This window comes from Centroberyx affinis, unplaced genomic scaffold (genome assembly GCF_046629955.1).
Source record: "Centroberyx affinis isolate AG114_WGS23_722 - 3 ecotype Tasmania unplaced genomic scaffold, CSIRO-AGI_Caff_v1 ptg003688l_1, whole genome shotgun sequence".
Taxonomy (NCBI): Eukaryota; Metazoa; Chordata; class Actinopteri; order Beryciformes; family Berycidae; genus Centroberyx; species Centroberyx affinis.
The window spans coordinates 98817-115128 of NW_027281583.1; the positions used below are offsets into that span (position 1 = coordinate 98817).

The following is a 16312-nucleotide window of genomic DNA, read 5'->3' on the forward strand; positions in this document are numbered from 1 at the left end:
ATGTGGCTGCCGATTCTGTTGCTCTACTTGATGTGAATGGGAAATGGATTTTTGGATGGATGATTATTATCAGTTAGGGTTCGACTTACGGTATTTTTGAAAGCTGATACAAATATTTTTGTTATTTTTGCCAGTATTCTGTATCTTCAAGTTTGACCATTTTCTTGCCAAAAAAAATGACAGGTATCCAGTGTTTCCCCCCATGTGTTTTCTTCTCATGAGGGTGGAAAAGCCTCTGAAACAGCATTGAGAGCATCATGGGACACTAAAACTCTCCACTGAATCCCAGACTGATGAAATTCTTTTAGTGTCAGCAGCTCTTTAAGGCAGGGAGACCCACCACACCTATTGAATGGGAGGGAAACTCTGGGATACATTACTTTAAATGAAGAATTAACTTAAAAAACAAATTAAATCAAACCTCCATCATATCAGAGGTAGACGACACTGACTGACTGATATCTGACTTAATAGAGGCCCAATTTTGATATATTGATCAAATCTTATTATCGATATCAACATAAATCGCTCAAACACCATATTACATACAGTAATCCTCAAACTGTCACATCTCTTGTTTGCATCCACAGAAGAAGAAACAAAGGGAACCACAAAGTGTTTAAATCCCCCTGGTGTCCTGCAGGTGGCGCCACAGGAACAAAGATATAGCAAAGCCATTACACAGGTAAACCACTGGTACACTATCTATCTATCTATCTATCTATCTATCTATCTATCTATCTATCTATCTATCTATCTGTTTTTGACAAAGTGGGACATAATCCTCAAATTGAAATGCAAGTTACCCTCCTGCTTGAGTATTTTCAAAACTTCTCCAAAGTCTCCCCATTGAAATAAAGCACCCCGGCTCATCATAACTCATAATTAGACATACAGACTTTATTAATGGCTTCCTCTCACAGCAGAGGAAAAGATCTGGGATTCATCGCAAATTAGCTTGGCTCTCTCAATTAGGAAAGCAACATTTAATCAGCTCCGTTTTCCTCCGCTGGGATTTCAGCCTAATTCCATCCAAGGGCCCGTGGTTTGGCAGGATAATTTGTTTTTATTGTACTCTGTGGTTGTGAATGGAGCTGAAACGGTTTGCAGAGGAGCTTGTGCTTGCAAAAAAAAAAAAAAAAAAAAAAAAACTCAATTTTTTTTCCCCCTATTCCCCTCAGGGCTAATAGAAAGACACTGGACTCATAATCACAGGAAAGTGCATTCTCAAAGGTATTATGGCTTTTATGCAGCGTTTATAAGTGCGCTGACTGAAAGCTGCAGTGCTTTATGGGAATTATCAGCACTGTTAGCAGGCGCTTTGATTGCTTGGCTGAAGCTACTGATTTAATGATGGAGTTAAACGCAAGGGTGGAAGTAACTAATTACATTTACTCACATTACTGTATCTGAGTAGCTTTTTTGTGTACTTGTACGTTTTTGAGTATTTTTTAAAGTCAGTAATGTATCTTTTACTTACGTACGTTTTGCTGAAGTACTGTACTTCACTACATTTTAAATCACATCCATTACAGGGAACAGATTTTGTGGCTCTGCATCAGCAACAGAAAATGAGCAGTTGTACATAAATTGCCAAACTGGAACGATTCACAGTGAGAAGAGAAAACTGGCTTTACTTTCTGCACTTTACTTTGTAATTTCCAATGTTTCCAGTGAAAAGAATCCAGTTTGAACTCTGTCCTCTCTCCTTTTAGAATCACATGGGAAAGATCAAATCCAACAATGTTCTCGTTTCTAAAAAAGTAGCTCAGAAACTTTTCATCTTTTAATTATTTTTGTTTTGTTTTTTAATTTAACTCTTAATTTGAGAGAGAGAGAGAGAGAGAGAGAGAGAGAGAGAGAAGCAGGGAGAGGATTTCATTTTAAATGAGACACTTTTGCCTTTTACTTCATTGCTTTGATTTTGACACCAGTACTTTCACCTCTACTTAAGTAAAATATCAGTAAAGTAACAGTACTTCTACTTGAATAGGACGTTGTAGTACTCTTTCCACCGCTGTTTAAATGTCAAGGTTTCAGGAAGGCTCAAGATAAGTCTTTCTTGAATTTGAAAAATTTGAGAGAGAGAGAGAGGGAGAGAGAGAGAGAGAAGCAGGGAGAGAGAGAGAGGAGGGGTAGAGAGAGAGAGACAGAGAGAGAAGGGAGAGAGAGAGGGAAGCAGTGAGAGAGAAAGAGAGGAGGGAAAGAGAAAGAGAGAGAGAGAGGGGCAGGGAGAGAGACAGAGAGAGAAGGAGGGGGGGAGAGAGAGAGACAGAGAGACAGAGACAGAGAGAGAAGGAGGGGGAGAGAGAGAGACAGAGAGAGGAGGGAGAGAGAGAGAGAAGCATGGAGAGAGAAAGAGAAGCAGGGAGAGAAGCAGGGAGAGGGAGAGAGAGACAGAGAGAGAAGCAGGGAGAGAGAGACAGAGAGAGAAGCAGGGGGAGAGACAAAGAGACAGATAGAAACCAGGGAGAGAGAGAGAGAGAGAAGCAGGTAGAGAGACAGAAAGAGAACCAGGGAGAGAGAGAGAGAACCAGGGAGAGAGAGAGAGAAGCAGGGAGAGAGGGAGAGACAGAAAGAGAAGCAGGGAGAGAGAGGGAGACAGAGAGAGAGAGAGAAAGGTAGTGTGCCTGAAATAAGAGATAAAATTAGGAGGGAGTATGTGCAGGGTGGGACAAAAAGTTCAACCTGAAAGGGCAGAAAACTCCTCCTCCCTCCTTCTCTCTCTCCTTCTCTCTCTCTATCTTTCTCTCTCTCTGTCTCTCCCTCTCTTTCCAAAGGCTTCAAAACACGTAATCAAGTCGTGTCAAGGTCAAGTCTGTAGCCTGTACCTCTATGAAAGGACTAAATCGTCTTCCAATTAATTCCTCTCTGAAACTCTGGCTATGATACCATTATTTACTCATTGTCTTTGCTCTATTGACCAAAATCCATTTTTCGAATAGTTTAACATCCGTGAAAAATCCCATCGCCTTGGCATTTTTTCATATTAATTTCCCACCGCCTGCTGTGAATGCGGCGAATTCCTGCCTGAGACGACTTCATTCTTTACTTTTTCCCCTCCGTTAAGCCTCATTCACTCCTGTACACAAAAGAGTTAGAAGTAAGACCTACGCTGCACCTATGCCGCGTTACACAACCGCCATTTTCTTTTTTCGCAGAATCCTCCTTAAACTCCTTAAAGATTATCACCCAGATCTTTACTGTGTTATAACAGATCTTCAGAGTAAATATAACAATATGATGATTTTCTTCTGTTTCTGATTGATTCTGATTTTTTTTTTTTACTGTGAATGTGAATTTAAATCCAGCCAATCAGCTGCCTGTCTGGCCCATATTCCCCCTCCCCCTCCCCCCCCCCCTCCCCTGTGGCTCTACACTGGGAAAATAGACTGGCCAAGGACTTTCCAATAGACCCTTTTTTTTCTCTTTTTTTTTTTTTTTTTTTTTTTTTACCCTTCAGTTCCCGATAAAGATCAGCAATCTGGCTGCTGCTCTATTTTTAGTGAAGAGACTACAGGGAGGGGAGGGGGGAGGTGTGTGTGTGCGTGGGGGGTGGGGGGTGGGGGGGGGGTAGACAGGCTCTGGTTGGACGGTGTTTGCTTCCTGTATCGGTCAGTGCAAGGATAGCTGTTTATAGGCAAAGACCGTCTTGACCCGCTATGAGTAAGAAGGCAAGTCCCCAATACATCATCTTCAGTGATGAATGGCCTCATTAGTGGAACATTAAAGGGCCGCCGCACCCCAATTTCAAACTTCACCAGTCGCTTCGTTTTCAATCGAAATGGAAAGCAGCAGGCGGCGGCGGATGAACAACGCTGCTGCGTTACACGGCTTTTAGGTAACCTGTGACCTTCCTGAAGCTCCTGAAGAGTGAGTTTTGACGTCCAGGAATCATTGGTATTTTCTCATTTCTGACTCGGACTTGGATTTTGACTCAGGACTTGTCATTACTGGATGTTGACTCGACCTTTTTCCCGCCACTCGAAACATTTTCAGATCCGTTTTTCTCCACTGTTGTCTGTTTTCTTCCCAGCGCTACAAACACTTTTAAGGCAGTGATTCTCAACGCTTTTTCATATCAAGGACCCTAATTTAGTCCACATTAGGGCCAGGGACCCCCGTTTGATGAGATTTTGTCTCTCGAACCCAAATCTGAGAATATTTTTTATTGTTAGATATGATTTTGTCCAGAACTCCATGACTATCTGTATTGTAGGTAGAGAGATAACAGAGAGACTATGATCAAAACAGTTATTCTTCTACATTCTCTAACTGTGTTAACTTCTTGTAAATGAAATAATGGTGAAGGTTAACAATTCATCAATTTGCTGGGGACCCCCTGGAACCCCCTCAAGGACCCCTGGTGGTCCCCGGACCCCACATTGAGAACCACTGCTTTAAGGGATTACAGCTATGTATAGTGTGTAATGATTCCTCAAGCTTTGATTGATTGATTAGTTGGATGTTGAAGGGTACAGTAGTACGGAAGCCCATTGAGGACATACTGTATATTCATACCTTTTTATTTACGTCTTTATCCCATGATAATGACTTCGTTTTCTTTGTTTTCTCCAGATATCGAGTTGTTTATGTCATTAACGCGAGATAACATGTTTTATTTTCCCGAGATAATGAGAAAATTACCTCGAGATCTCGGGGATAACGAAGCTTGTTTTCTCAAGATTATAATGATAAAATTATCTTGGGAATTATTAACGTACCTGTCGGTGTTCAGAGCGTCTTCAGTCAGTCGGCGTGTCGGCGTGTCAGGTGTGATGCACCGCAGTCTGGAAATCTCCTGGAACAATAAAAACGAATTAATTATCTCGGCAAAACGGCAAAAAGTTTCTCAAGATAACAAGATAATTACTTTAGCCCCATTACTTTGTTATCTGGAGATAATGAGAAAATGATGTTGTTAACTTGGGAAAACGGATATAAATAACTTGATTTCTTGAGAAAACAAACTTAAATTGACTGGTTATCACAGGAAAATGGCGTAAATAAACTGTATGGATAAATGTCCTCAATGGGCTTCCGTAGCCCACAGCCCTGTCACCCCCCTGCAGATGTTCCTCTGGTCACCGGGTGCCGTGGCAACAGTGAAACTCTTTACTTGTTGCCCCTTTAAGGCTGCAGCTCGCCGGCTCCCTCTCTGCCTGTTGAGCCTTCTGGAGGTGCTGCTGACCCAATTCAATGAAACTTCTGAGCATATGTGATGGGAGGTTCCCACTTGATGACCCAAATCCTGCACACACACACACACACACACACACACACACACACACACACACTCACACCTACATATAGGCACTCAACCTCAATATGACAAGAGACAGTTAGATCATTTTGACTGATAGATAGATAGATAGATAGATAGATAGATAGATAGATAGATAGATAGATAGACAGACAGATAGATAGATAGATAGACAGATAGATAGACAGATAGATAGATAGATAAACAGATATATACATACATAGATAGATAGATAGATAGATAAACGGATAGATAGATAAATAGATAGACAGATAGACAGATAGATAGACAGATAGATAGATAGATAAACAGATATATACATACATAGATAGATAGATAGATAGATCGATAGATAGATAGATCGATAGACATAGATCGATAGACAGATAGATCGATAGATAGACAGATAGATCGATAGATAGATAGATCGATAGATAGATAGATAAACAGATAGATCAATAGATAAATAGATTGATAGATAGACAGACAGATAGACAGATCGATAGATAGATTGATAGATAGATAGACAGATAGATAGATAGATAGATAGTGTTGGGGAACTGTTTGCTCATTGAAAGTGTCTCTTTTCTGTACTATTGACCTCTGACACCTCTGAACATGAGACAATTTTTCAGCCAAATAAGGGATTCTGGCCCCGCCCCCTTTCAGTCTAAAGATGATGATGTTAATGCCTTTATACATCCAATGACAACATTGGCTGTTTTTGCTTTACTATGCATTTCTTTACTAGTTGAGCCCCAGAATGACGACAACACTTGAGACTATAGCTAGTTGTACAGTCTGTGTCCCCTCTAAATCCCTGATTTTGACCCAAAGACCTGTTTTATCTGCCAAAACAGAAAACTGCACTTTGTCTGTCAGTGCATTTTGAAGCAATGACTGGTTAGAGAAATTAATTAGCTTTATTCCAGTTGGGATAATAGGCCTGTTCCTTCCTTGACAGTGTAGGCTTAATTAAATCTAGTCAAAATGCTCAGAGGTGGGCCACTACAATGTGTCAGAATGGCTCTTATGAAAAGAAAATTGATCAGAATACAGAATAAAAGAATAAAAACAAACCTGCAAGGAGGGGAGCTGAGGTGACTTGAGTGTTTTTCACCTCTGCTTTGGTTTTCCCTAAAGGTAATTACAAGTTTGACAAGTTAAAATGTAATGCAATGCAGCTTGATCCCTTCAGTCTTCTTCATAAGCCCATGTGTGTTTCAGAGCAAATTTGGTCAGGACATAAATTAGAATGTGTAGAATTCATCACTGCATTGTTTATATGGTGTTAATCCCAACAAACAAACAAACAAACAAAGACAAACAATGTAATTTCTGACACATGTAGATCTGCTTTGGCTGAACTGTGTGTGGCGTCATTGTTTATGTGTTGTTAGTTCAGTCTCCAGTGCTGAAACCGGAGTAATAAACCAGGAAGCGATGCCTTTCTTTGCAGATAGGATCAAGAGCAGTAATGAGAGATTGTGCTGCCCAGAGGTTGTTCAGTTTTACAAAGCAGCGCTCCATCAGGGAATAACACTGTGTGTAATTATAGGAGCCGCCCGCCTGTCGTCTCCTCGCTGATTGAGCTGTGCTAAAATCCTCTGAAGATGTCACTCTTTCCTCCACACACAGCGCAGACTGATATGACACGATGCTTTTATCCAGACTGCCGCTCAGCTTCACGCAGAGGGTTTTTTTTTAGCATGGGTGGCTCCAGTGGGAGTGGAGCTGCTTGGCTGTTAGTGATATGCAACGTTAAATTAATAAATTATGTGCAGCAGCATTATCCATGGAAGCTAAGTGCAGCTTCAGTCTGTTTATTTAATGCTCCAACAACTTTCACATATCAGCATTTAATAATAATCCTACTACTACTAGTGCTTATACTGCTACTACTACTACTGTTACTAATACTAGCCTACTACTGCTGTTACTACTACTACTGTTACTACTACTACTGCTACTACCACTATTACTACTACTACTACTGCCAGTACTAAATGTACTACTAGTAGTACTACTGCCACAGCTTCAACTACTACTAATACTAGGCCACTACTAGCTACTACTACTTGTACTATCCTACCACTAATACTGCAGCTTACTACAGCTATGCTACATGTACTACTACTACCACTACTCCTCTACTACTACTACTAGGCTTACTCCTGCTAATACTACTACTATACTACTGCTGCTACTGATAATAATAATCTAATCTTGACTGGATCAATATTTTTCCCCCTTAAATTCACTATTTTTGGACACATGAATACTATTCATAACAGATATCTGCTTTATAGCCTCTTTATAGCCCCACCCCAACCCCTACCCCCATTAGCTGATGCTTATTTAATAATAATAATAATAATAATAATACTAATAATACTACTACTACTACTACTACTACTAATAATAATAATATTCTGATGCTTTATTGACATCCAAGGTCAAATCCAATGTTTGCTTGCCCTCCTCCACAAGGAGGTCAGAGGTCAGGCAGGGATTCAGTGTCTTGAAGGAGAAGGTTGAAAAAGGTCAGTTAGCCTTCTGATAATGTGAAAAGAGGGCGTATAACAGACAGTGGATATTAACATACCAAATCCTTACTAGGCCTATCTACAATACCTGAAAGGTTCCTTTTAAGTTGCATTTTTTCCTAAACTGCACAGTTTAACGAAAACGTGCGCACGTTACAGTAAATCGTGGACTCGATATAACTTTTTTTCTCTCCCAGTGGCCACTCCCGGGCTCCGTATTAATCGGTCAAGCAGTTTATTTCCACTTACGGCAGCCTGGGTTAATTATTGATTAGTTCTTATGGCCGTGGTTTCATACATCCATGCGTGTGGAACACATGTGAGGGAGCTTTTCCTCTCAGCACCGCAGGATCACGGAACAGTGCACTGAATAGGCATGTCCCCCAAATATTGCAACATATTTAGCCACTTAACCTTCAGGCCATGTAAACACAATCATTAAATAATTTTCTCCCGATGGCCACTCCCGGGCTCCGAAGATTTAAGACCAGACATGGATGAAAACACAAAGGGGATGTTACAGGCGCACTTGGCTTGGCATGACCTGTTGAAGGATGACAAGCTTCAAAAATACTCATAATCAATAAAAAAAAAAGGCTATCTGCTATCTGTAACACATAGCCTAGGCTATTAGGGTGAAGCTGAATTATCAAAAACCTAACCTTCTTTCCTCATGATTAGTCGTAGTAAGTGTCGTAACTACGCAGGTTTACATGACAAATAGTAGAAAACTTCACTTTTCCCGAGTCGAAGTGCTCCCACTACTTTGATTTTTATTGAGCCGAAACGACGACAAGAAGATCAACGCTGTTTGTTTCCCCTGAATCCTTCACGAGAGGAAACCGAGTTCTCCTAATAAAGCACGAGAGGACGGAACCATCAGTTTTAGGGGTGTAACGGAGAAGAAATGTAACGAATGACTACCTTCGGCAGAGACGAGTAAAGTACCGACATTACTTTTGAAATGAGTCACGAGTGATGCATTACATTTTCTTTTTTTTTTTTTTTGGGAGTAGAGCGAGCTCGACGCTGACGACTGGTCGTGCGTCTTGGAGAGGGCAGGGACGCCGGAGACGCGCAGCGGCAGCAGCGCAGTCTATTCGGAGCCACTGGTTGAGATCATTCAACAGTCAGCACGGACTGGGGGGATTGTGGGATACAACATCGACAGCCTCCACCTGCCGAAATCCTCCAAAAATAAACGATGCCATCTATCTTCCCCCCCTCCAGGAGACGCCATGAAATCGTCGGATAAGTGAAAATCGGAGATGCGGCGCGCGGACTCGATCCTGGAGCTTTTTTAGAGCGGACTGTGGGTGTGTGCGTCGGGCTCGCCGTTACCTCCGGACTGCACTCGCCAACTTCCCCCCCCCTTTTTCATCAAGTCATGTCTGATACAGAGCGATGGGCAAGTTTGACGACAACGAGAGGATAATCCTCAACGTCGGGGGCACCAGGCACGAGACCTACAAGACCACCCTGAAGACCCTGCCGGGGACGCGACTGGCGCTGCTCGCCTCCGACTCGGACATCGACTCCGTGCTGGATCAGCTGCAACAAGTCCCCGGCTTCATCGAGTACAACGCGCGGACCAACGAGTACTTCTTCGACCGCCACCCGGGCGTCTTCGCCTACGTCCTCAACTACTACCGCACCGGGAAGCTCCACTGCCCCGCGGATGTGTGCGGACCGCTGTTCGAGGAGGAGCTCTCCTTCTGGGGCATCGATGAGACGGACGTGGAGCCCTGCTGCTGGATGACATACCGGCAGCACCGGGACGCGGAGGAGGCGCTGGACGTGTTCGAGCTGAACGTGGACAACGGCGACGAGGACGACGAGATAGGGAAGCGGCTGGGCATCGAGGACGTGGCCGCCGACGGCAACATCGGCCTGTGGAGGAAGTGGCAGCCGGTGATCTGGAATCTATTCGAGGATCCCTACTCCTCCAGGGCGGCGAGGGTAAGGGCGCACCGCTGCGTCTGGGGATCTCCAAACGCACCATAACCCCCCCACCCCCAACCCAACCCCCTTCCTCTCCTCCTCTCTATCCCTCTCCTCTCTCCTCTCCTCCGCAGAAAAAACACACTTCACTGTAGCCTGCGCTGCAAAACACCCGTTTGATCAAGCCATGCCAGTGTAGTGTCGAGTGTTTAAAACCGTCCAGGAGGGTAAAGGGAAGTCATTTTTTCCACCGCACAGCGCGCTCACATCTTCACCTGTTCCTCCAGCGGGCCGCTCTCTCCTCCACCTGCACAAACATCCATCTAAACAAGTCATTTTGTCTCGTATTGAGCCTTAAAAACTTTGTCTTCTTAAAACAAGTGAGAAATCTGCCAGTGGTGTGAGATAATTCCACTTGTTTCCAATGCAAATCAGTATATTTCAGTAATTTTATAATTTTATTGACACTTGTTTTTAGATGATTCCTCAGACAAGTGATCCTTCAAGATGATCTCAGTCCTGATGGCAGATTTTTTTTTCCACCTGTTTCAAGGAAAACAAGGTGTAAAGGCTCAGTACTGGGCTGTTAGGATGGATACTGGTTGTGTTTGAGGTGTGTGGGCCTGCTGTGCCAGACCGAGGCCGGCCTACATCTGTTCACATCAGATTTGCTGCAGTCTGATCCTGTTCTTTTAGCCACGTTTTGTCTTTTTCTCACGGCCGATCCCGTAGGTGCGTCACTCACAGTCTTCCTGTTGTAAATAAGTGCTGTGCTTATTGGCTTCCAAAAATAATGTCAGCTCAACAGTCCTCTTGTTTCAGCAGATATATCTCATAACTCGCTGCTCCTCTCTGCTCACAGCTACACCCTAACAATGCTCAGCTTCTCATAAACACAAAAGAAATCGGTGGGACTTTTATCTTTTCCAAAATTAGTGCGGTGCCTCACGCTGGGAGTAGAAGACAGTGGTAAAATTAGGCCACATGCGGCATCTCTATACCAAACTTTTTGTCAGTCCTTTTGATCATCAGCGGGGTTTTTGTGTGCAGAGGCGCGTCGCTGCCGAGTTTGACAAGTCGTGAGCTTGAAATTACAAGGTTTCCTCTGGGTGCAGTGCAGCTCTGAGGTGGGGAGCATCAAATATTTGACATCCCAGCTGGCAGACTGTTCTGTGCTTTCTGTCTTTTTAATCATTCAACCCCAAAAGGTTCTCGCTTTAAAACAATAACACCGCACAAGTGTAAAATAGCAGCCAAAGGTTATGAATATGTGGATTATTCAATTCTGATTAAAAGAAAAGTGTATCAAGGAGGATCAAAGATTTGTTTTGTAACATTTTAAATCAGTCAGGCAATATTCAGTTCAGCTGTTCATTAGAAGTTTCCAGATGAGTTCAGATGGTTTTATTTTCAGCAACTCCTGCTTTCAATTTAGATATTGAACAGTGTATCAGTGTTTTAAAGAAGGCCAAGTCTGCAGTGATTGTGTCTCAAGACAAGACCGATCACTTTCCCTTTCCTAGGCCCGCCTCAGGCTCCCGCTGAGTTTTAGGTAACGCACAGCAAACCGCTTCCTGATTGGCCGGCTGACAGCCAGAGTGACGAACGACAGCCGGCTGTGATGTCATGTTGTGTGAATGGGAATGACACTGGATGACACTGAAATGTTTATTTCTAGGTATTGTTCGCCTGATATGGCACTGATACCGATACCTGTATTTTGGGATTGGAGCTGCCGATAGCTGATATTTTGTGATATTCAGTATCTTTAAATTTGACCATTTTCATGCCAGAAGAACATAAGTATTCAGTGTTTCCTTCAGGATTCAACTATTATTCAGAATGGAAAAGCCTCTGAAACAGCACTTAGATCATCATGTGACACCAAAACTCTCCACTGACACCCACACTATTAAAATTCTCAGGTGTATTATCAGCTCTTTAATGCAGGGTGAGGTAGGTTTCACTGCAGGTTTTACAGACTGACACCTCGGAAGCTGTTGAGTAAAATCATTCTCACCTCCATCATATCAGCAGTGAACAACAACAGCTGGCCCATATCTGATTTACTGATCTGATATCTGATACTTAAAGGCCAATATTGGCCCATATATCGGTCTAACCCTAGTTCTTGGAAGGCCTCCTTTGTCTAGTTTCAGTATAACTGCCATTTTATATGAAAGGGTAACCAGTCTGATTCCACTGTAGCCTCTAACTACAGTGTAAAATTAATTAATTAATTAATTCAGCCTTTATTTAGTTCTCAGAAAACACATTGAGGGTTGGAATCCTCCTTTTCAACGGATAATTATGAGTGAATGATGCCTGTGTGGCCATATTCTCTACATTTCTCCTGTTCCAGCTGACCTGGCTGGGTCCACTGTGCACCATGTTAACATACCATGTGTATCAGGCTGTATGCAGTGGTAGCCATTAGGGTTAGACTGATATATTGGACTGATATTGGCCTTTTGGTAAAAATCGGCTAGGCCAGTGACTCTCAACCTTTTTCATATCAAGGACCCCTAATTTAGTCCACATTAGGGCCACGGACCCCCATTTTGATGAGATTTTGTCTCTCGGACCCAAATCTGAGAATATTTTCATTGTTAGATATGATTTTGTCCAGAATTCCTTGACAATTTTGAAAACTGTGAAACTATGATCAAAACAGACATTCTTCTACATTCTCTAATTGTGTTAACTTCTTGTAAATGAAATAATGGTGAAGTTTAACAATTCATCAGTTTGTTGGGGACCCCCTGGAAACTCCTGAAGGACCCCTGGTGGTCCCCGGACCCCACATTGAGAACCACTGGGCTAGGCAATGTTTCCCATCGTTGATATGATGAAGGTGATTTCATTCAGCAGTTTCAGGGGGTTTCAGTCTGTAAAGCATCACTCTGCTTTTATGAACTCCTAACCCTAAAATAATTTCATCAGTCTGTGTTTCAGTGGAGAGTTTTAGTGTCCCATGATGTTCTAAATACTGTTTGAGAGGCTTTTCCACCCTGACGAGTACAATTCAGGGCGAAACACTTAATTCTTGTATTTGTTTTATGTTTTTTTGTGGCATGAAAATGATCAAATTTGAAGATACTGAATATCAGCACAAAACATCAACTTTTGGCATCTTCAATCCAAAAATATCTGTATCACTATCGGCCTTCAAAAACCCATATTGGTTGAATGTTAGAAGCTAGAAGTCCCTGTCTCTGCAGTTCTCCAGCATCTATCCTGCGTTACCATTGCAGATAATTCTTTATTGAAAGTTATACAGGGGAATCGAATTTGCTTATTGTTAACCAAACACTCTAATGTCTCTCAACCAAATAGTTACCAGAGCTTTTATTAAACCTTGCAATGTCTGAAAAGAACAAACAGCTCCTTTTAGGCAGGAGGCCAAAGAGCAGCTGTAGTAGGCTTTCACATGAGCTGGGGCAAGGAATGAAAAGCCATATTTCAAAAAAGCCATATTTTAAGAGACAAGTTAGGGAAACTAGCCTTTAGCTTTCCACCACCCCCCTTGTTAAAGATCCAGTCTGGATTTTGTTGATCATTGGAAATTTAGGGCATGTTCACATACACTCTGGAAGTGTTTGACTTGTAGATTAAGCTTTTTGCAACTTTCTTCCCCCATCATAACTCAAGAAACATAAGAGTGTTTTTTACTGGACATATAAACAAACTGTTTCTAGCATTTGAATCCAAGTGAAACTCATGTTTAACTGACACATACCTCGTATCAAAAGATCAGAATATGAAATTTGGAGTGGAAAAAATCTTTTAAATCCAGTATATCCAGAGTTGGGTGCAAGGGAGGAAAAGACTCAAGTATTTCCTATAATATAGTGAATGTACTGTAATCCCAGAATGCTCGGGGTGTTCTGAAGGGTCCAGACGAGGCGGTTGATTGGCTTCTGGTTCGGACTGTTGATTCAATCAATATTTAATTGTTTCCTCAGTCGGCCAATTCCAGAGCCTGTCTGTCATCTACATTGTTAACGAAGGGTTAGAGAAGAGGTGTGTGTGTGTGTGTGTGTGTGTGTGTGTGTGTGTGTGTGGGGGGGGGGGGTGTTGGCATTGACCTTGCCCCGTATCTCTTGTCCTCCTCTCGCAATCCATCAGCAAACTTTCAGTGCGGACTAGGCAAGGGATTTGTTTTTTTTAGGATGTGAAAGGAATACAGGATGTTTAGGTGATAAACTAGGAGGCACTTGGAGAGCGAGAACCTCCGCCAGCACTGAACAAATCTCCAACTTCCTGAAACACCCAAACACATCATTCCCATCACCTAAATTTTACGTTGAATCGATTCCTCGACCCTGCAAACATGAACTTCGGATTTGGAATCAAGTCTCTATCTCCGCTAGTTTCATCGTTACGGCTTCAAATCAATAATCGCGTAATGGTGGAAATCGCACATCCGGATCACCACCAAAATCGAATCAATTGTTTCTTGGCCCAAGGCTGATCTGTCCACCAAATTTCATGGCAAGCCGTTCATGAGTTTTTGAGAAATCCTGCTGACAGACAGACGACCGGGGGCGAAAAACATAACCTCCTTGGCAGAAGTAAATATTGAGTTAGTTGCAGTGATGCATCAGCGGCAGAAGGGAGTTGATAGAGCTGAGTGTGTGTGTGTGTGTGTGGGTGTGTGTGTGTGTGTCTGCTTGTGTTTACTATATGCATACATCTGTTTTCCTCCACTGACAACTAGCCAGTGCTCATACACAGAAATTTAATTATCCCCCCCACATCTCTCTGCCGCCAAAATGACACACAGCGCCGTCCCTTTCTGTATTTTCCTCTCCGAGAAACCAAAACAGCCTGGTGACGATGCTCCCAAAGCCGCCACATTAAGCCCATGTTTGGTGTCACACACACACACACACACACACACACACACACACACACACACTCCTCCTCCCCCCTCTGATGCGGAAACCTTTCCTCTGTGTTTTCCCTGAGTCACTTGGCTTTGGTTAACCTTTAACGCTGAGGTTCAGATCTCCTGCATCTCCCATAGACAGAGAGAGAGAGAGATAGAGAGAGGATTTGTGTGGGAGAGAGAAACAGAAAGAGATAGGGTGTGTGTGTGTGTGTGTGTGTGTGTGTGTGTGTGTGTGTGCTAAAGAAGGCCCTCGGGGGCTCTAATCCGCCCCTTGACAAGGCGTTAAGAGGGAGTAATGGGGATTTATCCTCTATGGAAATGAAAGGTATGATTTCAGCCCAGCGACCCGCGCCAAACGCTGCCAACGCCAAGCGGCCATCTTGGCTCCAGACACAGAGAGGAAAGCCCAGGCTTCTTCTTACACACTTGACCTCTGACCCCTGACACCGCATAGTATCACAGTATGCAGTGCACAGCGCTGTTTAGCTAAACCCAGTGAAGTCTAGGGCAGAAACAATCACCAATATAAACAGAAAATCATTAATTTAGGTTGATTCCTTAACTTTGGTTGGTTTTATACTACTTATTATGAACATGCAACCTAATGTTGAATGCAATGGGGCGGGAAAATCAGAATGGAAATAATAAGAAAGAGACTTATGAGTGAGTATGGTGCTGTAATGCTTTAGTAGCAAAGGAGTTATCTGTCTTTTGAGAGCGAGAGAGAGTATCATGACCCAAAAAGGATCCATTAAAGGTGGTACATGTAGCATTTTAACATCATTAAATCATCGCCACATTCATTTTGAGACGTTAGTACAATTACCGTAAACAAATGAGACCATCACCAAGAAGCCTGGAGAATGTCTTAATAAGTGTGAGTTAACTGGTGTGTATAGAAGCTACCAATCGTCTTGACCATGGTCTCAGTTTAGGGCTGAACGATTTTGAAAAAATATCTAATTGCGATTATTTTGACTGATATTGCAATTGCGATATGATTTGCGATATTAGAGGGAATGATCATTTTTACATCATTATTCTCATTTTCATTGAAAAACGTATTAAAATGATTATGGTGTGATTTTTGCGGGGATCTGTACCAAACAAAGATGTTTTCTTAAGTCTGTAGAATATGATGTGTAGGCCAGGACATCTCTGCAGCACCACAATATTTAATTTAAAATGGTATGTTGACACACATTTCACCTTTAACAAATATTGCGCCTCCTGCGATTTGAAAATTGCAGTAGGCCATATTGCGATTTCGATAAAATTTCGATTAATTGTTCAGCCCTGTCTCAGTTGTTTACAGTAATTATACCAAGTTATCACAATGAATTTGGTGATGATGTATTGATGATTAAAAACACTACAACAGCATTATATCTGAAGTCAGAATACGAATCTCTGTCAAAACAAGTGTCTCGGGCTGTGAAAATGACTTCCGTGAGTTTCTCTGTCCAGGTAAGCTGAGGAACAAGGGTGTACTGAAACAAATCGTCTCTGTCCCTTTAACGAACTCGTCCGTGAACACTCATGTGCCAGCAGTCAGCGGTAGCAGGCGTGTTTCTCTGGCTCCCCACGCTGTTTCTATTGTTGTAGCCATCCTGTTCTCTCTCCACTCCCGCTCCCAACGCTCTACCTCTTTAATCTGCATGCAGTCTG

At 42.6% G+C, this 16312-nt stretch overlaps 1 protein-coding gene across 1 annotated transcript; it reads left to right on the forward strand.

Moving 5' to 3' along the window:
* Positions 1-9213: 9213 nt before the first annotated feature.
* On the forward strand, positions 9214-9813 carry kcnc2 (potassium voltage-gated channel, Shaw-related subfamily, member 2). Its single transcript, XM_071540579.1, has one exon. It carries the CDS (start codon positions 9214-9216, stop codon positions 9811-9813), a length of 600 nt encoding a protein of 199 aa, XP_071396680.1.
* The last annotated feature ends 6499 nt before the right edge of the window (positions 9814-16312 follow it).

Bases quoted from the DNA above. Each gene is read 5' to 3' on its own strand.
- kcnc2 (XM_071540579.1), top strand. From the start codon at position 9,214: ATGGGCAAGTTTGACGACAACGAGAGGATAATCCTCAACGTCGGGGGC.